The sequence below is a fragment of the Nomascus leucogenys genome, chromosome 14 (genome assembly GCF_006542625.1).
Source record: "Nomascus leucogenys isolate Asia chromosome 14, Asia_NLE_v1, whole genome shotgun sequence".
Taxonomy (NCBI): Eukaryota; Metazoa; Chordata; class Mammalia; order Primates; family Hylobatidae; genus Nomascus; species Nomascus leucogenys.
Genome location: NC_044394.1, coordinates 47,478,391 through 47,503,271, shown reverse-complemented (window position 1 = coordinate 47,503,271; position 24,881 = coordinate 47,478,391). Strand labels below are relative to the sequence as shown.

Here is a 24,881-nt window from a genome sequence, read left to right as displayed (position 1 = left end):
TGCACTCTTTCTAAGCCGATCAGGCGGTGGAAGTGAGGTCTCCCCTGTACACTTGATCGTGGCTTGGGCAGGCAGCTGCCTGGGTTTTAACTGGGAATTGAGAAGGCTGGGGTCCGCTGAGGAGCACGCTGCGCGGGTGCACGGTCCGCAGACGGCCGCCCGGAGGGTTTTGGTCATGAAGACCGATTCCATAAACTCAGCGCCCACTGTGGGGCCAGGGGGTTCTGCACAAACCAAGGCCCTGCCCTTGCCCCTGCCCTGAGGTGGAGCTACAGGCAGGACAAGTTGTGGCCACCTGCCCCTTGCTGGACTTGTAAGGAAGAGCAGGGTACAGGGAGGGGCGTCTCGAGGCCTTTCCAGCCGTCACTTTGCCGCTGTCCCAGGGGCGGTCGGCCTTGGTCCGGGGTGGTGCCAGGAAGAGGGGGTAAAGACCGTGGAGCGCGCCCCGGCCCGATGGCTCACGCCTGTAATCCCAGCACTTTGGGAGGCCAAGGCGAGCGGATCACGAGGTCAAGAGATCGAGACCATCCTGGCGAAACCCCGTCTCTACTAAAAAATACAAAAAATTAGCCGGACGTGGTGGCGGCGCCTGTAGTCCCAGCTACTCAGGAGTCTGACGCAGGAGAATCGCTTGAACCCGGGAGGCGGAGGTTGCAGTGATCCGAGATCGCGCCACTGCACACAAGTCTGGGTGACAGCGAGACTCCGTCTCAAAAAAAAAAAAAAAAAAAAAAAAAAGACCATGGAGCGCGTGGCGCCTCCCTGCCCTAGGAGGCCGGCGGGACTAGGGGCGGTAAAGAGAGGAGCCTGCGAGGTCGCTGGAGGGCTGGGTAATGGCGAAGGTAACGGGAAAGTTCCCGACCGGACCCAGCCGCCTCATCCCCACACCCTGCAAGGCCAGGCGGCCCGGCGGCCCTCCAGCGGCGCGCGGCTCCCGGAACCCAGCGCCTCCGTCCTCCGCTTAGCCTTGGACGCCCTCGCGCGGCGGCCTCGGGGCATGGCAGGGCGCAACAAGCCCCGCCCTACCGCTGCAATTGGTTCTCGAGCTAAGGCCTAGGCTTTTGATTGGTCGACTTTGGCGGGGAGGCGGGACTAGGACGACAGCCGTGGCGCCGAGCGCCCAGATCCGGGACGCGGGGCGGGCCCTGCGTCCGCCCCTCCCGCCGAGGCCGAGTCTGAGACCCGGGGCGGATCGGCTGGCGTCGGGGCCGGGATGGCGACGCCGCGGCCCTGCGCGGACGGGCCGTGCTGCTCGCATCCCAGCACGGTGCTCGGCGTACAGCAGACGCTGGAGGAGATGGACTTCGAGAGGGGTGAGGCGGCCGCGCAGCCCTGGTGGCTCTCCCCAGGCCCCGACCCTAGGAGGAGGCGTGGGGCCTAGGAGAGGCGGGTGAACTGGGCCCGGAGAGCTTGGGGCCTGGTGCAGCAGGGCGGGCGGGACTCGCGGTTCCCGCGTACTGAGAGCCTGCCAGGGCCCCGCACGAGCTCGGCCAGGAGACACCTGTCCCGCGGGCGGCGGGGAAGCCGAGGCACTGGTTTCCGTAACCCTCCCGAGTAGCGGGGGACGACCTCCCGTGGGAGACGCAAGCCTGCTCAGGTGTCGGAGAGAGGGCCCGGGGAGCAGAATCTGCACCTGGGGCATTGCACTCAACTTGAGGGGCATGGAGCTGCAGGCCTGGGGGCTGCACCCGCCACCACGCCCGGCTAATTTTGTTTTGTATTTTTAGTAGAGATGAGGTTTCACCATGAGCACGGTGAAGGAGAGCACTGGCCCTTGTTTAGCCCCGGGTGCCAGGCAGCCTGCATGCTTTAAAGATGGCAAGAGCTTCGCACAGGCAGCCTTCGAGGCAGGGCACAGTATCTTATCTGTGGGACTCAGAGAGGTAACACGTTTGGCCCAGATTATACAGAGATTATGGTACCAACAGGGGCAGGGGAAGGCGGGAAACCGAGGTGCTTCTGGTGAGTGTTAGGAACCACTGTGCTACTGTGCTGTGTCATCTGCCCGTGCGGATGCAGCCCTCGATTGCCACTGCTGTGTAAGCATTCTCATGGAACTCTTCCTTTACCATGGTTCTGGCACCTGCCTACTTCCCTCCGCCCCTCCTACCGCTGTCCTCTGCACTGCTGAAGTGGTTGCCTCAGAGGGTCTTTCCGCTTCCACTCTTGCCCTCCTACAGGATTTTCTACTCTCACATAGCAGCCAGAGCGGCTTTTTGAAAATTAGAAATCACATCATTCCCTGTTATGGCCTACAAAGCTCTGTAGACCCATCCCTGCCGGCTCTACTTCTCCTCCTCATTTTATTTCTCTTGCTTTTATTCTCCCAATCACTACGCCTCAGCCACACTGGTCTTGTTTTGGTGTCTCAAATATGCAAGACCTTTTCCTGAGTTACGGCCGTTGGACTTGCTGTCCCATCTCCTTAGAATGAACGTCCTACAACCGTTAAGCTAAGCTGATGCTTTTCTTCAGATCCCAGCTCCAATGTCATCTCCTCAGAGACCCTCCCTAAACACCCCAGTTCTCAACTGGGGGCAGTTCTGCCCTTTAAGGGACTTTGGGAATATCTGGAGACATTTTGGGTTGTCACAATCGGGAGGGTGCTACAGGCGTGTAGTAGGTAGAGACAAGAGATGCTGTATACATGGTACAATGCACAGGACAGCTCGCTACAATAATCACCTGGCGCTTAACTGTCAATTGTGCTGTTAAGAAGTAAATATTGCCTTATCCAAAGTTAGGCCAGTTACTCTGATGTATCCATCATCTTGCTTTTTATTTATTTATTTTTGAGATGGAGTCTCCCTCTTTTGTCTAGGCTGGGGTGCAGTAGCGCAATCTCAGCTCACTGCAACCTCCGCCTCCTGGGTTCAAGCGATTCTCCTATTCTCCTGAGTAGCTGGGATTACGGGTGCGTGCCACCACGCCCGGCTAGTTTTTGTATTTTTAGTAGAGACGGGTTTCACCATATTGGTCAGGCTGGTCTCGGAACTCCTGACCTCATGATCCGCCCGCTTTGGCTTCCCAAAGTGCTGGGATTACAGGCGTGAGCCACCACACCTGGCATCTTGCTTTCATAAAAAATAATTTTTACCGCAAACAATTTCCTCATTTTTTTGTGCAAACAAATACATTCTTTAAAACATTAATGGCAAGAGTGTTTTTGATAAGCCAATTTTAGCTACTGTTGTCACCAATAAAAGAAACTGTGAGATTTGTTAATCCACTTCACTATAGTAACCCTTTGTTGTTGTTGTTGTTGAGTTGGAGTCTCGCTCTGTCCCCAGGCTGCAGTGGCGCAATCTCGGCTCACTGCAAGCTCCACCTCCCAGGTTCACGCCATTCTCCTGCCTCAGCCTCCCAAGTAGCTGGGACTACAGGCACCTGCCACCATGCCCGGCTAATTTTGTTTTGTATTTTTAGTAGAGATGAGGTTTCACCATGTTAGCCAGGATGGTCTTGATCTCCTGACCTCGTGATCCACCCGCCTTGGCCTCCCAAAGTGCTGGGATTACAGGCGTGAGCCACTGCGCCTGGCCAATATTTTTCTATTTATCATTTTGTACTACATTTTGGGTGAATTCCAAATCACTAATTCTCTTTGACTAGGTCTGCAGTACTCTTTGACCCATCTATTGTTGTTGTTTTGTTTCAATGAGTCTGTGTTTTAATTTATCAACTTTCCTGTTTCAGATCTGGCCGTTTTGTTTTTCCTAATGTTCTGTTGATTTGTGGATTCTATCCCTTTGTCTCTGTGAACACCTTCAATGTTGTTGTTTTAAGGTCTTTTTTGGATTGTGCAATAATGGCTCAATTTGGAGGCATGCGTGTTCCCACTTGTATTTGCTGGTTGTTATCTGTGGCCATGCTACCCGGAACTCCCCAAACTCCCCTCATCTCACCTGTATTTGCTGATTGTCTCTTAGGGCAGCAGATTGCTTCTTGTTTTGCAACTTTCAGTCTTTGTGCTCACCAGGGAGATCCTCTTCTGTGGGAGATTGTCACACTGCCTTGGCAGGCTTCTGGAGGCATCATTATATTTTTTAAAAGTTGTTTCTGGCTGGGCACGGTGGCTCACACCTGTAATCCCAGCACTTTGGGAGTCCAAGGCAGATGGATCACTTGAGGTCAGGAGTTCAAGACCAGCCTGACCAACATGGTAAAACCCTGTCTCTACTAAAAATACAAAAAATTTGCCGGGCATGGTGGTGGGCGCCTGTAATCTCAGCCTGACCTGAATTTCACTCTAGATCCAAATTTAAACATTACTTCATCCAGCACTTCTGTGTTTGAAGTGGGATGGAGATGTCTGTGTCTGTCTAGTCCTACTGTCCTGATGAGAGCGCCCCTGTCTGTCTTGTTCACAGCTAAGTCACCAGCATTCAGAACAAACCTTGACACAGAGGAGGTGCTCAGTTGATATTTGTTGAAGGAATGAATATTCTCCACTTTATAGACAAGAAAACTGAGGTCAAGAGGCAAAGCGAGCACTGAAACTCCCATTCAGCATCATTCAGTCCTTTGGTTGCCTTTCTGCAGGAATCTGGTCGGCAGCCCTGAATGGAGACCTGGGCCGAGTGAAGCATTTAATCCAGAAGGCCGAGGACCCAAGTCAGCCCGACTCGGCCGGCTACACTGCGCTGGTGAGCTAGGGAGGAGCACAGGGTCAGGAGACAGAAGCGTTAACTCAGGAGACACCTGCTCTCTGAGGAGGGGGATTGATGGTTACCTTTTACCTCCTCCCTCCCTTTCTTCTCTTCCAGCAAAATTTCTCTTTTTAAGCATCATATGAACCTGCATTTTTTAAATTAGTGTGAGAGCTTTACATCAATGATTTAGGTTTTGTTTTGTTTTGTTTTGTTTTGAGATGAAGTCTCGCTCTGTTACCCAGGCTGGAGTGCAGTGATGCGATTTCAGCTCACTGCAACCTCCGCCTCCCAGGTTCAAGCGATTCTCCTGCCTCAGCCTCCCGAGTAGCTGAGACTACGCCACCACACCCAGCTAATTTTTGTATTTTTAGTAGAGATGGGTTTTCACCATGTTGACCAGGCTGGTCTCGAACTCTTGACTTCAGGTGATCCGCCTACCTCGGCCTCCCAAAGTGCTGGAATTACAGGCGTGAGCCACTGCGCCCAGCCAATGATTTAGTTTTATTTTCGTAACAATTCTGTGAGATAGGAATGATCATTTTCCCCATTTTTCAATTGAACAAACTCTGGTTAGTCATGCAGAAGCTTGCCCAGGTCACACGACTGCTGGGGTTGGCACCTGAGATGATTCCAGGCCCCTCGCTGCAGGGGGGCCATGCTCTCACCTCTCCACCACCCTTCTCGCCTGCCTGGCTTCTCTCATCTGACCTCGGTCTCTGTTCCCTGCAGCACTATGCCAGCCGCAATGGGCACTATGCTGTGTGCCAGTTCCTGCTGGAAAGCGGAGCTAAGTGTGATGCCCAGACCCACGGGGGTGCCACTGCTCTGCACCGAGCCAGCTACTGCGGGCACACTGAAATCGCACGGCTCCTGCTATCACATGGGTCCAACCCCAGGGTGGTGGATGACGACGGCATGACCAGTCTGCATAAGGTGGGCCCATTCCCCCTTCCAAAAATGTTGTTTCCTTATTTTTAAAGTTATAACGTTCACATAGAAAACATGGGGAAAACAGGAAATCAGAGAGAAGACAATTAAAATCATTAGGAATCCCCTTGCTCACCTGTCATCACTTTAGGACTAATGGATAATTCTCCAGCCTTTTTTCTGAGCGTGTAAATTAAAATGTAGAGTGGCACTTTAGTTTTCTTTCCCTTAGGGACATGTCATGAAGCCTTTTCCATATAGTTTTCTGAAACTTATAGATACTCTTGCCTGTCCGTGTAGTCCACTTGTTATATGTTAGCCGGAGTGATCATTTAATTAAACTTTTTCTAGCTGGAAATACCTGTACATGTTAAACAATGTGAAGAGTCTACAAGGGCATGCCATGAAAGCGAGTTTCCCTCCCACCCAGCTCCTCATCCCTCAGCCTTCTAGGCCCGTCCTTTGGGGCATTCACTTTACCAATTGTTTTTCCTTTTTTGTGGGGAATGGGGTCTCACTGTGTTGCCCAGGCTGGTCTCAAACTCCTGGGTTCAATCGATCCCCCTGCCTCTGCCTCCCTAAGTGCTGAGATTATGGGTGTGAGCTACCCTGCTTGGCCACTTTACTGAGTTTGCAGGCACCTTTGAGAGGCGGTCTATGCATATGTGGCATATGTGTATAAATCATATATGTGTGTAAATCATGTGTAAATCTAGTTCCCTCTTGCCCCTTCTTTGATTTTCTCCTGGAGTGATGGTTTAAAGCAGTTCTGATCATGCCACGCCCCCACGTGGAATCCTTGAGGCTTGGTTTTTCCAGGTCCATGAGTTATTGTGAAGGTTTCCTGGGGTTTGCTCCTGCCCCCTTCTCCAGTTTTTTTTTTTTTTCTTTTTTGTCTTTTTTCCCCACCCCTCCAGTTTTCTCCTGAGCTCTTGTCCCCTGATCTCTTACACTCAGAGGCCCTACTAATAATTTTTCTTTTTTTCTTCTCTTTTTTTTTTGAGACAGGGTCTGACTCTGTTACCCAGGTTGGAGTACAGTGGCATGATTACAGCTTACTGCAGCCCCGACTTCCTGGGCTTGAGTGATCCTCCCACCTCAGCCTCCTGAGTAGCTGGGACTATACATGCCTGCACCACCATGACCAGCTAATTTACTTTATTTTATTTTATTTTATTTTTGAGACAGGGTCTCACTTTTTCACCCAGGCTGGAGTACACTTGCACGATCACAGCTCACTTGTAGCCTCGACCTCCTGGGCTCAAGCAATGCTCCTACCTCAGCCTCCTGAGTAGCTGGGACTACAGGTGCATGCCACCATGCCTGGCTAATTTTTGTAAAAATAGCTTCACCACATTGCCCAGGCTTTTAAAATTATTATTAGTAGTAGTAGAGACACGGTCTCTCACTATCATCTCGACTCCTGGGCCCAAGCAGTCCTCCCAAAGTGCTGGGATTACAGGCATGTGCTACCACATCCAGCCATTTTAATTTTCTTGAACCTACTACTCTGTCCGCCCAGAGCCATATATAACAAGTTATCCTCTGTCTGGGTGCCTCTCCCCTCCCGTTTTTTATGTGGCTTGTTTCTACCCTTTCTTCTGGATCTCAGCTTACACGTCACACCCCACGAGAGCCTTTCCTGATCCCTAGACATGGTTAGCTCACTTGGATGTATGCCTAGCTGTATGCCATGGACTCAACTTTTCCTAATTCCTGTACCCCTGGAAATTCCCTGTTTGGGGTGTGCGTGTCTCAGTAGAGACAGCTGGGGCTTTGTCCTGTTTAAATTGTTGCAGCCTGGCTGGGGGAAAGGCTCACACCTGTAATCCCAGCTCTTTGGGAGGCCAAGGCAGGCTGATTGCTTGAGTCCAGGAGTTCGAGACCAGGCTGGGCAACATGGCAAAACCCATCTCTACTAACAATACAAAAATTAGGCCGGATGTGGTGGCTCACGCCTGTAACCCCAGCACTTTGGGAGGCTGAGGCGGGCAGATCACCTGAGGTCGGGAGTTCAAGACCAGCCTGACCAACATGGAGAAACCCCGTCTCTACTAAAAATACAAAATTAGGTGGGCGTGGTAGCACGTGCCTGTAATCACAGCTACTCGGGAGGCTGAGGCAGGAGAATCACTTGAACCTGGGGAGGTAGAGGTTGCTGTGAGCTGAGACCGCGCCATTGCACTCCAGCCTGGGCAACAAGAGCGAAACTCCGTCTCAAAAAAAAAAAATAAAAAACAAAAGCCAGGTGTGGTGGCACACACCTGTAATTCCAGCTACTCGGGAGACTGAGGCACGAGAATCGCTTGAATCCAGGAGGTGGAGGCTCCAGTGAACTGAGATCGCGCCACTGGGCTCCAGCCTGGGTGACACAGAGATATTCAGTCTCAAAAAAACCCCCCAAAAATTGCAAGCTTAGCACTTAGCACAGGTGCCCAGTGAATACGTGCTGAGTGAACAGCTGAATGTTGGGTTTTTAAAAAAATCATTGCCAATTGGATAGACAGATTGTTTATTTTTAATGGTGTTGCTCAGACATTTTACTGCTACAACAACTCACATGATGGATGTAAACAGCCAGGATGCTGTTGTGGGTATACCTGGCTGGTGTTACCCATAGTTAGGTGCATCTCCATCCCTTTTTCTTTCATGAAGATAATGCAAATGTGAGATATGTGAATTTTTCTTTATCGTGTATGTTTTTGTTTTTGTTTTGTTTTAGAGTCTCGCTCTGTTGCCCAGGCTGGAGTGCAGTGGCACGATCTCAGCTCACTGCAACCTCTGCCTCCTGGGTTCAGGTGATTCTCCTGCCTCAGCCTCCCAAGTAGCTGGGATTACAGGCACGTGCCACCACGCCCGGCTAATTTTTTGTACTTTTAGTAGAGACAGAGTTTCACCATGTTGGCTAGGCTGGTCTCCAACTCCTGACCTCAGGTGATCCCCCCTCCCTCGGCCTCCCAAAGTTCTGGGATTACAGGCGTGAGCCACCGCACCTGGCCTGTGTATGTGTCTTTTAAAACTATTTGCAAACATTGGTATTTTATTTTTTGTAAAAATTATTTGGGATGCATCTCACAGCTGCTGACAACATCCCACTGCCTGAATTAAGGCAGTGGAATTGAGAGCTTTGTGTCTGTACTCATTAGGAGGACCAGCTGAGTAAAGATTTGGATTCAAATTTGGGATGGTGGTTGCCACTAGTGTTAATTTTGATACCTTTCAAAAGCCCCTGTAGTCTATCAATTTGTCTGTTGGGAGGAGTAGGAAATAATAGTGGTTCACAGAGTTATTAAGAGTTCAGGCAAACCTGGTTTAGAATCCCAGGTGGACATGTTAGCCCTGTGACTTTGGGCAAGGCATTTATTAAGCCTACATTTCTTCATCTGTAAAATGGGAATAATGATGATTCTTGCCTGTGAGGGCTATTTTGAAAGTTAAGTAAGATAGTCTGTGTAAATCACTTAACTCTATTATTTTTTGGAGGAGGTAGGTTAGAAATTGACATCTGGATTGGGGTCTTCTACCTTAAAAGAGAAGAAGAGAACACAGGGAACTATGCCCCAGTCTTTCCCTGCCAGTCTAAAAGTTTCCTGGCCAGGCACTTTGGCTCATGCCTATAATCCCAGCACTTTGGGAGGCCAAGGTGGGAGGACAGCTTGAGTCCAGGAGCTCAAGACCAGCCTGGACAACATGGCAAGACCCTGTCTCTATTTTTTTTTTATTTTTATTTTTTGAGATAGAGTCTCGCTGTGTCACCCAGGCTGGAGTGCAGTGGCATGATCTCGGCTCACTGCAACCTCTGCCTCCCAGGTTCAAGCAATTCTCGTGCCTCAGCCTCCCGAGTAGCTGGGATTACAAGCACATGCCACCACGCCTGGCTAATTTTTATATTTTTAGTAGAGATGAGGTTTCACCATGTTGGCCAGGCTGGTCTCGAACTCCTGACCCCAAGTGATCTGCCCACCTCAGCCTCCCAAAGTGCTGAGATTACAGGCATAAGCCACTGCACCCAGCCCTGTCTCTATTATTAAAAATTCAAAATAAATAATTTTTTAAAAAAAGTTTAGCCAAGTGTAGTGGTGCATGCCTGTGATCTCAGCTACTTGGGAGGTTGAGGCAGGAGGATCGCTTGAGCCCAGGAATTACAGACTGCAGTGAGCTATAATTGCACTACTGAACTCCAACCTGGGCAACAGAGTGAGACCCTGTCTCTAAAACGCAAAGATAAAAATTTAAAAATATAAGAAAATAAATAAATAAAAGTTGCCAAAGGGTGGGGCCCGTGTCTGGTGCCTCCCGTGCCCACAGTGCACAGCACCCTCTAGGTGATGTGTGCAGGTTTGTGAGAGATGCCTGGAGATACAAGGTGCTGTACTTGTTTTTAATGTGTAGGTCTGGCCAAAGACAGTTGGCAAAGGACACAAGAAAGAAAAACTCAGGCTAACTGCGAGAATGGCACTGGGATACTCCACAAATCAGAATAAAGTCATTGGGATTTGGTAGGAATTAGAAGAAATCTACTCAAACAGCTGTGTCTATTTCCATGAGGCCTCTTTTTTTTTTTTGAGTCGGTCTCGCTCTGTCGCCCAGGCTGGAGTGTAATGGCATGATCTCGGCTCACTGCAACCTCCACCTCCCGGGTTCAAGCGATATTCCTGTCTCAGCCTCCTGAGTAGCTGGGATTACAGGCACGTGCCACCACACTTGGCTAATTTTTGTATTTTTAGTAGAGATGGGGTTTCACCATGTCAGGCTGGTCTCGAACTACTGACCTTGTGATCCGCCTGCCTTGGCCTCCCAAAGTGCTGAGATTACAGGCGTGAGCCACTGCGCCCAGAGAGGCCTCTTTTTTAGAAGGAAGAACCCCTGAAGGTGGAACAAGACAGAGCAGAGCCCAGTGAGGGGTATGCCCTTTGATTCCAGCCTCTCTCTCCGCAGGCTGCTGAGAGGGGTCACGGGGACATCTGCTCCCTCCTCCTGCAACACAGCCCAGCCCTGAAGGCCATCCGGGACCGAAAGGCACGGCTAGCATGTGACCTGCTGCCTTGCAACAGTGACCTGCGGGACCTGCTATCCAGCTGAGCTGCCACCCTGTCTCCAGCTGCCTTTAAAGGGTACACAGACCAGTTCTCCAAGCCCCTGCCTTGGTCAGCATCCATGCTGCTGGGCAGGGAACTGAGGCCAGACCACCCAGGAAGAGCCCCAGTCTGGTCACTGTGGAAGCGAGGGAGTAGATTTGGTGTGGCTAAAAGTGCTTAAGACTGGACAGATGATCATATTCTAAATTAGTTCATATGAGACATCTATTCATTTGGAAAAAAATAAAGTTATATCCTTACCTCATCCCATACCCAAAGAAATTGCAAGATTAAAATCTAAATATAAAAACACAAAACTATGTAAGTATTAGAAGAAAATAGGGACTATGTGAGAAGCTGCTTTCTAGCTGAATGCCCTTGGTAAAAGTCACTTTAGCTGTCTGCCCCTCCATTTCCTCTTCTGTAATGAGAGTGGTTATCATAGGGCCTGCCTCAGAGTCATTGTGGGATGAGGTGAGTGCGCACTGGGAGAGCCCTCGAGAGAGTGCCTGGCACGTGGCAAGCAGCCTGAGGGAGGCCCGCTTCCCGAGCTCCTCATCAGCACTTTGCGCATACCATGATTTCATTCATTGCAACAGTCCGATGGGAGAAAAGTGCTGTTTCATTTTTCATTGCTGGTTACTAGTGAGGTTGAGCACCTGTGTCTTCTGTGGGCTGCCTACCCATGCCAATTTTAGAAACGCTTCTTATTGATTCATAGGAGTGTTTATATTCTAGATTCTGATCCTTTGTTCTATATATGTACATTTAATTTTTTCCCTTTTTTTCTTTTATGCTGTCTCTTTGTTTCTTTTCTTTTCTTTTTTTTTTTTGAGACGGACTCTCACTCTGTCGCCCAGGCTGGAGTGCAGTGGCGCTATCTCAGCTCACTGCAAGCTCCGCCTCCCAGGTTCACGCCATTCTCCTGCCTCAGCCTCCCAAGTAGCTGGGACTACAGGTGCCCGCCACCACGCCCAGCTAATTTTTTGTATTTTTAGTAGAGATGGGGTTTCACCGTGTTAGCCAGGATGGTCTCGATCTCCTGACCTCGTGATCTGCCCGCCTCGGCCTCCCAAAGTGCTGTCTTTGTTTCTTGAAAGCCATTCATGGGAATTGGTACAGCCACTGTAGATGGCAGTTTGACAGTATCTATTTAAATTTAAATGAGCAGAGCCAATAATTTGATTTCTCTGTAGTTATGTAGAGAGATTTTCTTCCATGGTTACAAAGATGTTTATTTACAGGAGCATTTACAAATATGTGCATTGGAGCATGGGGTGTAATGTTAAAAAATAAAGAGAGAACCGACTCCTCCCTGATAGGGAGTGGTTGAGTTCTGCAGATCCAAGTTCTCGGCTGCACAGCAGAGCACAGCGTGCTGACAGGGTATTGCTGCTTGTGTCCACAGTGGGACCCCCTTCACACAGAACATGCCTGTAGAATGTGATTGCCTCTCAGCCTTTTGGCTAAGATCATATATAAATGTATGGATCTATACGTGGATGTAGGCCAGAAGCAGTGGCTCACGCCTGTAAGCCCAACACTTTGGGAGGCCGAGGCGGGAGGATCACCTAAGGTCAGGAGTTTGAGACCATCCTGGCTAACACAGTAAAACCCTGTCTCTACTAAAAATACAAAAATTAGCTGGATGTGGTAGCAGGTGCCTGTAATCCCAGCTACTCTGGAGGCTGAGGCAGGGGAATCGCTTGAACCCGGGAGGTGGAGGTTGCAGTGAGCCGAGATTTGCGCCATTGCACTCCAGCCTGGGCAACAGAGTGAGACCCTGTCTCAAAAGAAAAACATGGATGTGCATCCACAAAATGCACAGAGCGGAAGCAGGAGGGTGGCTGTTAAACTGCCAGCCATGGTTTCTCCTGGGCCATGTGGCAAGAGAGCTAGTCAAGGAGGTCTTGAGCCTTCTATTTATGTTTGGACTTTTAATAAGGAATCTTTTTTCCTTTCTTGTTCAACACACTGTTTCTGGCTTGATTTTTTTTTTTTAAGTCAGAGTTAATACCAGTCATACGAGACAACTAACGGGTTTTCTATTGAGAACTTCCCTGAAGCCTGGGGGTACAAAACGCCACTCCTCCAGTGCCACGTGCTGAGGGGGTGTTTGTGAGTTGGAGTGGACAGTGGTGGCCAGTCTTACTTTTTCTTGTTTCTTTGCACTCATTTTATTTTTTTTTTGAGACCGAGTCCCGCTCTGTCATCCGGGCTGGAGTGCAGTGCTGTGATTTTGGCCCACCACAACCTCCACCTCCCGGGATCAAGTGATTCTTGTGCCTCAGCCTCCCAAGTAGCTGGGACTACAGGTGCCCGGCTAATTTTTATATTTTTAGTAGAGATGGGGTTTCACCATGTTGGCCAGGCTGGTCTCGAACTCTTGACCTCAGGTGATCTGCCCACCTCAGCCTCCCAAAGTACTGGGATTACAGGCATGAGCCACCACGCCGGGCCCCTTTGCCCTCATTTTAGATGACTCTTTCCCTCCTCATAACCAAAAGCAAGGAACAGGCTGGGTGTCACTTGAGGTCGGGAGTTTGAGACCAGCCTGACCAACATGGAGAAACCCCATCTCTACTAAAATACAAAATTAGCCAGGGTGGTGGCACGCACCTGTAACCCCAGCTACTCAGGAGGCTGAGGCAGGAGAATCACTTGAACCCGGGAGGTGGAGGTTGCAGTGAGCCAAGATCATGCCATTGCACTCCAGCCTGGGCAACAAGAGTGAAACTCCATCTCAAAAAGAAAAAAAAAAAAAAAAGCAAGGAACACCTTTGCCTGAAAAAAGCACCCTAAATTTAGTCTAAGAACTAAGTTTTCGGCTGGGCACGATAGAACAAGCCTGTAATCTCAGCACTCTGGGAGGCTGAGGCGGGTGAATCACAAGGTCAGGAGTTCAGGACCAGCTTGGCCAACATGGTGAAACACCGTCTCTACTAAAAATACAAAAATTAGCTGGGCATAGTGGCGGGTGCCTGTAATCCCAGCTACTCGGGAGGCTGAGGCAGGAGAATCACTTGAACCAGGGAGGTGGAAGTTGCAGTGAGCTGAGATCGTGCCACTGCACTCTAGCCCGGGCCACAGAGCGAGATTCCATCTCAAAAAAAAAAGAAAAGAGTTTTCTTTTGTTTTTTTAGACAGAGTCTCACTGTCGCCAGGCTGGAGTGCAGTGACGTGATCTCAGCTCACTGCAACTTCCACCTCCCTGGTTCAAGTGATTCTCCTGCCTCAGCCTCCCGAGTAGCTGGGACTAAGGTGCGTGCCACCACACCCAGCTAATTTTTGTATTTTTAGTAGAGACGAGGTTTCACCGTGTTGGCCCGGCTGGTCTCGATCTCTTGACCTTGTGATCTGCCCGCCTCGGCCTCCCAAAGTGCTGGGATTACAGGCGTGAGCCACTGCACCGGGCCAAGAACTGAGTTTTCTAAGAAAGCTCTGCCTTTCCCTGAGTTCTCTGAAAATGTGGAAGCCCTTCCAAGAGGCCAGTTCTTTGGGAGCTGGGCATCCATTTGGGGCCTGTGGCCGTCCTTGGCCACAGTTCTCCCTCCTTGTACCCTGGTCATGTCTGCTCAGGTTGCTCTGATTCTGGGGTCTTATTTACTGGCTGATTTCCTTGCAAAGGCCAAGGCGGAGTTCAAGGTCCAGCTGGGTGAAGGGCATGCCTGGCTTCCTGAGAATTAGGAAGGGTGACTGGTGGCTTGAGACACATTGCTCTGCGGCTGCATTTCATGGTTACTGTTCCATCCCGGGACCTGACGAGGATCTGTCTCCCCTTTCCTGTGGCTGGAAGGGCACACTCTGTCCCTGGAGAGCATCTGGTAGGGGCCTGTGGAGGGGCAGGGAGGACCTCCAGAGGCCCGAGGACAGGTGCCAGGCTTGTCTCCGGGGCTGGGGCAGCTGCCATGTGCTCTCAGAGCACTGGGGGAGGAGCGGGGGAGCCCAGGGTCGAGAAACCCACAGCACAGGGAAGGGAAGGGCAGCCTTGAAACTGCAAGTTGGGAGATCACAGTTTCCTCGCGTGGCCACCATGAGGGCTGAGGCTGTAGGCTGGCCGCTCCTGCCCCTCCCGACCACCCCCTCAGGCTTCCAGCCTCCTTGCTCAGCCATCTAGGCTGGGCTTTCAGGTTCGCAGGCAGCCGGCCCTACAACATGGAGGCCCAGGCTGGGCTTTCTTCGGGAGTGGCATCTAAACTTAGGAGAGGGGAACACGTTTCACCCGAACCTGGGCTAGCAGCGTGTTGGTTAAATGGCCCCTGAGTAGGTGTGGGGCATGGCAGAGGTGCGGGAGTGGGTGTCCGAGGATGCAGCCAACTCATCTCCAAACAGCTCCTTTTCCTTTCCCCAGTGGGCTGCATTCCCAGACTGGTATTTTGGTTGGTGTGACAGAGTCCCAGAGTCATCTGGCCCAGATGCAAGCCCCTGGGCCAGTCCTTCCCTGTCCACCCCTGCCCGCCCCTGCCCGCCCCCAGGCGCTCCTATAAAGGGCTGAGCAGTTCAGCTCTTCTCACTGGGGGGTGTGAGGAACAGGGGGGACCATGGATTTCATCAACATTCAGCAGTTGGTAAGGATGTGGGACGGAGATGGGAGGCACCCTGGGACCGGCTTGATAGGAGGAGGCTGGCAGCTTCTTTCTGTGGTGTGAGGGTCAAGTCTTAGGTGCAAGGAAGCATGCAGTTCTTTTATAAAAATCTGTTTTTTTGAAACGGAGTCTTGCTATGATGCCCAGCCTGGCCTTGAAGTCCCAGGCTCAAGTGATCCTCCCACCTGGACCTCCCAAGTAGCTGGGACTCCAGGCGTGTACCACCACACCCGGCTGAGCGTGCAGTTCTTTCTGGTGTGTCTGCTCGGTTCTCATGTGAGGTGGTGAGGGGGTTAGGGAGCAAGAGAGGGAAGTTGAATGGGAAAGAAGACATGAAAATCCTTGAGTTCAGTGAGTTTTGCCCTGGATAGTGATGGCGAAAGAGGAACAGGAAATGGCAGATTACTTTGGAAGATGCAAGTGTGGCTGTGGTGGTGTAGTTCAGCTTAAACACCATGATAGTTGTTGCTCTGGAAATGGCCAGAGGGCCTGGCTGCTTTGGGGATGGGGAAGGGTGCTCTTGCGCTCCCTGGGCAGTGAGGGAAACAGTGATTCTTAGGGATGTCGGTTTGAGTGAGGAGGGGCCTGGAGGGTGTGAGGCCCAGCAAGCCCCTCTGTGGGCTGGTGGCCCCAGCCTGGTGCAGCCTCTGGCAGGAGGCAAATGGCAGGGAAGTGTTTGATTGCTAGAGTTCTTTAGAAGGAATATGGTTCTACCTGACTGGAAAGTCCTAGGATCTGTTACCCTATCATTCCAGCCTGTTCTTTCCCCACAACATGCTGATTCCTCAATGCTCCCCAGCTCCTGAACTCCTGAGGTGGGGCCCGGTGGGAGGGAGCATGGGTGTGTGCTGCATGGGTGTGTGCTGCATGGGTGTGTGCTGCATGGGTGTGTGCTGCATGGGTGTGTGCTGCATGGGTGTGTGCTGCATGGGTGTTTGCTACGGAGGCTTTGCCCCAGGCACAGGTCCCAATAACTCATAACCTTCACAACTCCTTTAGGCAAGTGCCTAAAGTGTTTGAGCTTAACTGTAGCTTCAAAAGGAGCAGAGAACTGAACCCAGGCATTTAGAATTTTACCCCAGGGGGACTTCTCTGTCCCTCTGAGCTTGGAGTCAGGTGGCAGTCAGTATGATTTGGTAGGAATCTTAAGAACAACAACATGGGGGAAGCTAAGGTGTCATCTGCCCTGAAGCTACCTGGGCACATGCCCAGCAGTATAAATAGATTGTGGCCTCATGTCCCTTCAGCTGTGTTCCTGCTGACAGGAGCGGTAGGTGGGGATCGGTTGTCCCCTGGGTGTCAGCCGATGACACAGTTGCAGAGCCTGCAGCACCCACGGGGTGAGGGAGCTTGCCAGCACTCTGGACTGCAGGAGCTTTGGGGCTGGCTCCCATCCCGGGCACCAGCCTTGTGACATCTGCCCTTATGACAGCTCCCTGGTACTCCACAGCTCTGTTTTCTAAGGGTTCCTCCAATTTTCCCAACTCGGTACTCATATCCTGTTCCTACAGGTAAGTGGAGAAAGAGTTGAAGGGAAAGTGTTGGGATTTGGACATGGAGTTCCTGACCCTGGAGTCTGGCCTAGTGACTGGAGGAGGGGCCCCCAAGAGGCTGTGGCCTGGGAGAAGCTGAAATTGGAAGAAGAGAAGAAGAAGAAAGTGAGAGGGGCGGGGGCGGGGGTTGGGGGCAGTGGCTAATCCCTGAGGCCAGCTGAGCAGTGAGGCCTGGAGGGACTCTGGTGGGGCAGCCTGAGCAGCTGGTGTCTCCTGTCGGCAGGGCAGAGAGATCTCTTGACCAGCGGCTGATGGCTGGCATGGTCTTGTCTTCTGCCCCAGCTTGAAAGATTTAACAGTTCCAGATTTAATCTGGATAACCTGGCTGACTTGGAAAACTTGGTTCAAAGACGGAAAAAGCGACTGAGACACAGAGTCCCCCCCAGGAAACCCGAGCCCCTGGTTAAGGTGAGTGGGAGGTCGGGGTTAGGGCAGTGCACACGCCAGGGCTCCAGTTCCAGAGGAAGGGCTTGGGGCAGAGTGGGCACTGCAGGCCAGGACCACACAGCCAGCGCCTGGGGAGCCCATGAAATCCACTCCAGAGTCCCCGTGGATGTGTCCGCCAGGGCTGCCATAACAAAGTCCCACAGCCTGGACAGCCTCAACAGCAGGCATGTGTCACCTCGCAGTCCTGGGGGCTGGAAGGCTGAGAGGAAGGTGTTGGAGAGGCTGGTTCCCTCTGAGGGAGAATCCCAGTGAGGGAGAATCCCTTCATGCCTCTCTGGCTTCTGGTGGATACTGGTGATCTTTGGTGTTCCTTGGCTTGTAGATTTATCACCCAACTCTTGCCTTCATGTTAGCTGGGCGTTCTGCCTGTGTGCATGCCTGTGTCCACGTGTCTCCCCCCGCTTTTTTTTTTTTTTTTTTTCTGACGGAGTCTTGCTCTGTCGCCCAGGCTGGAGTGCAGTGGCGTGATCTCGGCTCACTGCAAGCTCCGCCTCCTGGGTTCACGCCATTCTCCTGCCTCAGTCTCCCGAGTAGCTGGGACTACAGGCGCCCGCCACCACACCCAGCTAATTTTTTTTTTGTATTTTTAGTAGAGACAGGGTTTCACCGTGTTAGCCAGGATGGTCTCAATCTCCTGTCCTCGTGGTCCGCTGGCCTTGGCCTCCCAAAGTGCTGGGATTACAGGCATGAGCCACCGCACCCAGCCCACGTGTCCCCTTTCATAAGGACACTAGTCACACTGGATTAGAGCCCACTTTAACACAAGTCATATTGGTGAGGGGCCCACCATACTCTGGTGTGACCTCATCTTAACTAATGACATCCTCAGTGACTCTGTTTCCAAATAAGGTCACATTCTGAGGTACCTGGGGTTAGGACTTCATATGAATCTTGGGGAGATACAAGTCAATCCATAACACACACACACACACACTCTATTCAATCTCCTGGCGTGGGATTAGAATAAGAAACTGCATTAGTACGAGCCAGCAGTGTTCCTTGGTGGGCTGCGTGGGACCCGTGGGCCAGGCTGGTGAAGCTGTGACGTCTTGGGCACCTGCGGCCTTCGGGAGTGATTTGGTCTTGTCTTCAACTGACCCAGCCGCAGCCCCAGGCCCAGGTGGAGCCTGTGGGCCTGGAGATGTTCCTGAAGGCAGCTGCTGAGAACCAGGAGTACCTGATTGACAAGTACCTGACAGACGGAGGGGACCCCAATGCCCATGACAAGGTAGCACAGGTTGGGTGAGTCGGCTGGCAACAGCTGCAGCTGCAGGAGCGCTGCCCTCAGTGTGTTCAAGTCCTGGCCTGGGAGGCTGCAGGGATTTTCACTTTTATGGGCATGAATCCAGTAGTGCCTGCAGATGGAGGGGAGGGAGTGGCCCATCGAGTGGTGGGGGAGGCGGCAATTCCGTTCAGGGACCTGGCCCTGGGAAGGGGACTGCGTGGGGTCTCTGGGGGTGGCTGCACTCCCTCTGCCTCATCTTCTATCTCTGCCCCCAGCTCCACCGCACTGCCTTGCACTGGGCCTGTCTGAAGGGTCACAGCCAGCTGGTGAACAAGCTGCTGGTGGCAGGTGCCACAGTGGACGTGCGGGACTTGGTGAGGTCGGGGAAAGGCCCAGCCTCTGGTCGACGCCCAGCTTCACATCCCAGCAGCTGAGTGCTTGGGCGCTTTTGTTTTGCAGCTGGACAGGACACCTGTGTTCTGGGCCTGCCGCGGAGGACATCTGGACATCCTCAAACAGTTGCTTAACCAGGGAGCCCGGGTCAATGCCCGGGACAAGGTGAGTGGCACGGTGCTTTGGGGGCCTGTCGGGAACACAGGGGAGCAGACGCTGTTCCTGGAAAAGAGAGCACGTAGTCCCATGGGTTAGGGAGGCCTCACCAATCCAGACCCAGCACTGACCCCTACTTGCTCTCAGATTGGGAGCACCCCCCTGCACGTGGCAGTGCGCACCCGGCACCCCGACTGCCTGGAGCACCTCATCGAGTGTGGCGCCCACCTGAACGCACAGGATAAGGTAAAGCAGGCGCTTGGTCTTTTCCGGCTCGGGCAGCTCCAGAGGGGCAGGGACTGAGGAGCCCCAGCCAGGACCAGAGGTGCTGTCTGCTCAGTGACAGCAGCCCTGACCTTCCTGCATGAGGGCAGCACGTGGAGGCAGATGCTTGACTGCCTGCGTTCTCAGCAGGAAGGGGACACGGCTCTGCACGAGGCCGTGCGGCACGGCAGCTACAAAGCCATGAAGCTACTGCTGCTCTATGGGGCCGAGCTGGGGGTGCGGAACGCGGTGAGTGTGGGCGCAGCCCTGGTTCCTGACCCAAGGGCAGGTGGAGCGCCTGCAAGGGACTGACCCACACTGTTGCTCCCAGGCCTCCGTGACCCCGGTGCAGCTGGCTCGAGAGTGGCAGCGCGGCATCCGGGAGGCCCTGCAGGCCCACGTGGCGCATCCACGCACCCGGTGCTGACCGCAGCACATACACGCCGCACACCCCGCCCCCCGCCCCGCCGCCCCGCGCCTTGTGCACTGCCACCGTTCCATCCTGTGCTCCGCCCCCGCGTCTGCACCTCCTGTGGTTCCTGCTCTCAGCCCCGGTTCCTCCCCCTCCGGGCTGTGCCTACTCAGCAGCCCTGGCAGAACTGAGCGGCACCGGGCCCAACAGGCAGAAAGAGAGGCCTCCCTGGCTTCGAGTGTCAGGGGAGCCGCGTTCCCTCCCAGGGCTGGAGCAGAGGACCACGAGGCAGCAGAAAGCGCGGGTCCAGATGAGGGCCAGGAAGGGGAGGAGAGTGAGGGCCAAGAACGAGCCTGAAGGGAGCAGTCCTAAGCTGGAGCCACCCAAGGCTGGATCTGGGAGTCCTCAGTGTCCACTTGTCCCAGGTTAGGGGGTTTGCCTTGCTCTCCCCAGGGCGTCTCTGCGTGTGGGGACTCAGCCTGTGGCCGGCAGATGCCATCCAGGATATGTAAGGGGCAGACAAGGCAGGCCGTGCAGGGGCCAGGCCTGTCTGCAGCTGGTGGATGCCTGTGGGCACGGCTTTCTCCGGGGACCCCATTTCTGTCAGTAGCAACCCTGGCAGTGTCTGGAGCGGCTCTAGACAACTTTGGTCATAGGGACTCTGGAGGTGGGTTCTGGTTGTCTGAGGTGGCTACTCAACAGGTTTGAGGCCCCACAGCAACAGAAGTCCAGGACCCACTAGGTTGCCTCAGAAGCCCTAAGACTGATGAGCTGGAGCGCGTATTTGAAAGAAGCCTCGCACCCACTGTGTACTGGCCCCGCTCAGGCCGGCCTGGCACACTGTTACCTGCTGGCGGCTCTCATGGGGAAGTGCTTGGGCACTGGGGATTGCTTGTGGCCCACTCAACTCTTGGGGCGGTGGCCCGTAACCCTAGTTTGCCTGAGGCTCTTATGTCCCCTTATGTCCCTGGTACTGGAGCTTGAGCTCTTGCCTGGAACGCTGCAGCTGCACCCACCCTGCCTGATCCCACCTGGGAGGCCAGGACACTGAGGGGTCTGAACCCAGCCCACAGGGAAGGAGGGGAAGGTGAGCCCCCGTCACCCGCCGGCCCTTCCCATCCCCCTTCCCTGCTCCCTGGTGGTCTAAGGACCCAAGCTCCCTAGACTTCTTCCTCTTCCACTGTCTGTACGTTTCAAATTATACTGGTGTAGGCCTGTACTGCTGGTGGGGCTGGGCCCCTAAATGCCAGAAAGGGAATCTTAAGCAGCTCTGCCCTAAACTGAGAACCACATGCTGAGGGAAGGGCTGAAAGGTGAAGGCTCAGCCTCCCTCACATGGGTCCTGGGTTACATTAGGTACTGGGCTGATAGGCATTTGGCCATGGTTCTTTTTCGTCTACCTTTGGTGGCCTTCTCAGGCCCAGAACAAGGCTGTTGTTACTATGTGGAAAAGCTGACCAGTGCTCCACACTAGGGGCACACACCTTTCCGTGAGCAGCTCCTGCCCTGTGGCGACAGCCAGCGTGCACCCAGATGCTGGTGCCATGGCGAAGCAGGCATTCAAGACCATGGAGAAGACAACTCCTCATCTAGAAAATGAGGACACCTCAGTGACACACACACCTTTTTATACCAGTCAGTATCCTCTGTTCATTAAAACTGGCTATCCATTACAGCCTAGCTGTCTTTCCTGGGCTGAGAGGAGCCCATGCTTCAGTCACCAGGGACTGTCTGGTAGGGCCCAGGCCTGTTAGCCATGCCTGCCGACAAGACAGGCCGAGTGCAAAGTGGGCAGGATGCGGGGTCCTAGCACTAGGCTCTTGTGCTTAAGGCATCTCTGCTCACTGACGACAAGGTCAAAGAGCAGTAGTTCTCCACCTCAGCTGCTTATCAGAATCACCAGGAAGGTTTAAAAAGTCCTGATGTCCAGACCCTAAGTCAGAAGCCCTGAGGGGAGGATCCAGGTATTCTCACGCAGAGGCCATGCTTGTCTATCTGGGAAATCCTAAGAATCTATAGAAAGCAGACAAATAGGGAGTCCAGCAAAATCTCGGGTGCAAGATAAACACGCAAAAACCTGTTTCTACCTCCCGGAAATGAACATGTAGACACAAAAGTTAAAAATATGTACTGTTTACAGTTGCTGAAAAAAGGAAATACTTCGGTTTAAATCTAACAAACTATGCAAGGACTTGTATGCTGAAAATTACAAAATGTGATGAAATCAAAGATTTAAATAGGCCATGTTCATGGATTGTTAGACTCAATACAGTAAAGATATCAATTCTCCTCAAATTAACATACAGGTTGAATGCAGTTCCTATCAAAATCCTAGACGATGTTTTGTAGATGTAGACAAGGTTATTCTAAAATTCATATAAAAATTTATAGCAAAAATATTTTGAAAAAGAATAGAGAGGAGGAATCAGTCCACCTGATTTCAAGATCTACTATATAGCTATGTGAACCAAGAGTGCAATGCTGGCAGAGGGACAGACACACAGATCGACAGAGCCGAGATCATCATGGGAACAGGACCACACAAATATGCCCAGCTGACTTTAAGGTGCAAAAGTAATTCAATGGAGGAAGGACAGCCTTTCAACAAACGGTGCTGGAGCAGCTGGACCAGCTATAGGATTAAAAAAAAGAACTTTAGCCTAAGTCTTACACATTATACAAAAATTAACGTGGCTCACATACATACTTAAATGTAAAACTATAAAACTTTTAGGAAAAAGCAGACAACCTTTGGGATCTAAGACTAGGTAGAATTCTTAATGTGACACTAAAAGCAACAGTCCATAAAGGAAAAATCAGTAAAGTGGACTTTATCAAAACTGAAAACTTTTGCTCTGTATAAAACCCTGTTAAGAGGGTGAAAAGATGGCCAGGCACAGTGGCTCACACCTGTAATTGTGGTACTTTGGGAGGCTGAGGCAGGCAGATCACTTGAGCTCATGAGTTGGAGACCAGGTGTGGGCAACATGGTGAAACCCCATCTCTATAAAAAATTAGCTGGGCATAGGCTGGGCACGGTGGCTCATGCCTGTAATTCCAGCACTTTGGTAGGCTGAGGTGGGCAGATCATCTGAGGTCGGGAGTTTGAGACCAGCCTGACCAACATGGAGAAACCCTGTCTCTACTGAAAATACAAAATTATCCGGGCGTGGTGGCACATGCCTGTAATCCCAGCTACTCGGGAGGCTGAGGCAGGAGAATCGCTTGAATTGGGAGGCGGAGGTTGCAGTGAGCCGAGACCGTGCCATTGAACTCCAGCCTGGGCAACATGAGTGAAACTACATCTCAAAAAAAAAAAAAAAAAAAAAAAAAATTAGCTGGGCGTGGTGATAGTCCCATCTACGTGGGGAGCTGAAGAAGGAGAATTGCTTGAGTCCAGGAGTCAAGTATACAGTGAGCCAAGATTGTGCCACTGCACTCTACCGTGGGTGACAAAGTGAGACTCTGTCTCAGGAAAAAAAAAAAGGTGGGGGAGGTAGGGGTGAAAAGATAAGCTACAGACCAATGCAAACCAAAAATCCCATTAAGGAATCTCAAAGAACTCTCAAAATTCAACAGAAAAAAACAATCCAATCAGAAAACGGGTGAAAGACAGGGATATTCCACTGAAGCGAAACACAGGTGTCCACCACTGGGAAACGCAAATGAAAAACCACCGTGAGGCATCACGACACACCTGTCAGAACGGCCGAAGTAAAAACATGACACCACTAAGTGCTGTGGAGGATTCAGGGAAACTGATCATCCTAGGTTGCCGGTGAGGACATGAGTCTGACAGTTTGTGGCCAGGCACGGTGGCTCATGCCTGTAATCCCAGAACTTTGGGAGGCTGAGGCGGGCAGATCACGAAGTCAGGAGATCAAGACCATCCTGGCTAACATGGTGAAACCCCGTCTCTACTAAAAATACAAAAAATTAGCCAGGCATGGTGGCCGGCGCCTGTAGTCCCAGCTACTCCGGAGGCTGCGGCAGGAGAATGGCATGAACCCGGGAGGCGGAGCTTGCAGTGAGCTGAGATCACGCCACTACACTCCAGCCTGGTCAAAAGAGCGAGATTCCGTCTCAAAAAAAAAAAAAAAAGTTTGATGGTTTAAAAAACGAAACATGCAACAACCCTATGACCGAGCATTTACACTCCTCGAAAACTAATCTTGACACAGAAACCTGTACGTGAATAGTCGTAGCAGCTTTATTTGGAATAGCCCCAAACTGGAAACATCCCAGGTGGCCTTTGGGGGGCCAATGCATACACCATGGAATACCACTCAGCAATAAAAAGGAGCAAACTGTTGACACATGCAAAGCCTGGCTGATCTCCCGAGAATGACACTGAGTGAAAAAAGACAATCCCGAATGCTTACACACTATGCTCCCATTTATACGACATTCTTGAAATGACAAAATAAGAGATGAACGGTTAGTGGTTACCAAGAGGTAGGGATGGTGTGGAGGGAGATCCTTGCGGGGATGGGACTTCTTTATCGTGATTGCAGTGGTAGTTACACAGATGTACATGTGACAAATGATTTGGACTGTCCACCCACATTGCACCAGTGTCAAAGTCTTTGTTGGAATACTGCATTACAATCATATAAGATGTAACCATGGAGGGAAACTAGATGAAGGGTGCGTGGGGCCCTTACCTTTACAACTTCCTATAATCTGAAATTATTTCAAAATATAAAGTTAGGAAAAAAGAAAGCAACAGCTCTAAGTGCAGTATGGCATCCTGGATTTGCTGCTGCAGCAAAAAAGGGACATTGAGAAAAATGGTAAAATCCAAATAAACTCTAGCTAATAGTATGACTGCACCTTTAGTTTTGATAAATGTACCAAGGTTGTATGTAAGATGTTAACATTAGGGGAACCTGGATGAAAGGTCTATGAAACCCTTCTGTGAATCTGGGCATGGTGGCTCACGCCTGTAATCTCAACACTTTGGGAGGCTGAGGCAGGAGGACTGCTTGAGCCTAGGAGTTCGAGACTAGCCCAGGCAACATAATGAGACCCTATCTCTACAAAAAATTAAAAGAATTAGCTGGGTGTGGTGGTGCCTACCTGTAGTCCCAACTACTCAGGAGGTTGAGGTGGCAGGATGGCCTGAACAAGGGAGGTCGAGGCTGCGGCAAGCCGTGATCACACCACTGCACTCCAGTCTGGGCGACAG

General features: G+C 51.7%; 2 protein-coding genes across 2 annotated transcripts; both read left to right on the top strand.

Moving 5' to 3' along the window:
- The first annotated feature begins 1,151 nt into the window (after positions 1 to 1,151).
- On the top strand, positions 1,152 to 16,883 carry ANKRD39 (ankyrin repeat domain 39). Its single transcript, XM_003279246.4, has 5 exons — positions 1,152 to 1,313; positions 4,543 to 4,646; positions 5,382 to 5,585; positions 10,518 to 10,693; positions 16,755 to 16,883. Exons 1-4 carry the CDS (start codon positions 1,214 to 1,216, stop codon positions 10,659 to 10,661), a joined length of 552 nt encoding a protein of 183 aa, XP_003279294.1. The 5' UTR covers positions 1,152 to 1,213; the 3' UTR covers positions 10,662 to 10,693; positions 16,755 to 16,883.
- ANKRD23 (ankyrin repeat domain 23) lies at positions 15,199 to 22,052 on the top strand. The gene is made up of 9 exons (XM_003279227.4): positions 15,199 to 15,225; positions 16,755 to 16,901; positions 17,079 to 17,204; positions 18,346 to 18,471; positions 18,744 to 18,842; positions 18,928 to 19,026; positions 19,165 to 19,263; positions 19,432 to 19,530; positions 19,613 to 22,052. The coding sequence occupies exons 1-9, from the start codon at positions 15,199 to 15,201 to the stop codon at positions 19,706 to 19,708; spliced, it is 918 nt and encodes a 305-aa protein (XP_003279275.1). The 3' UTR covers positions 19,709 to 22,052.
- Positions 22,053 to 24,881: the final 2,829 nt, after the last annotated feature.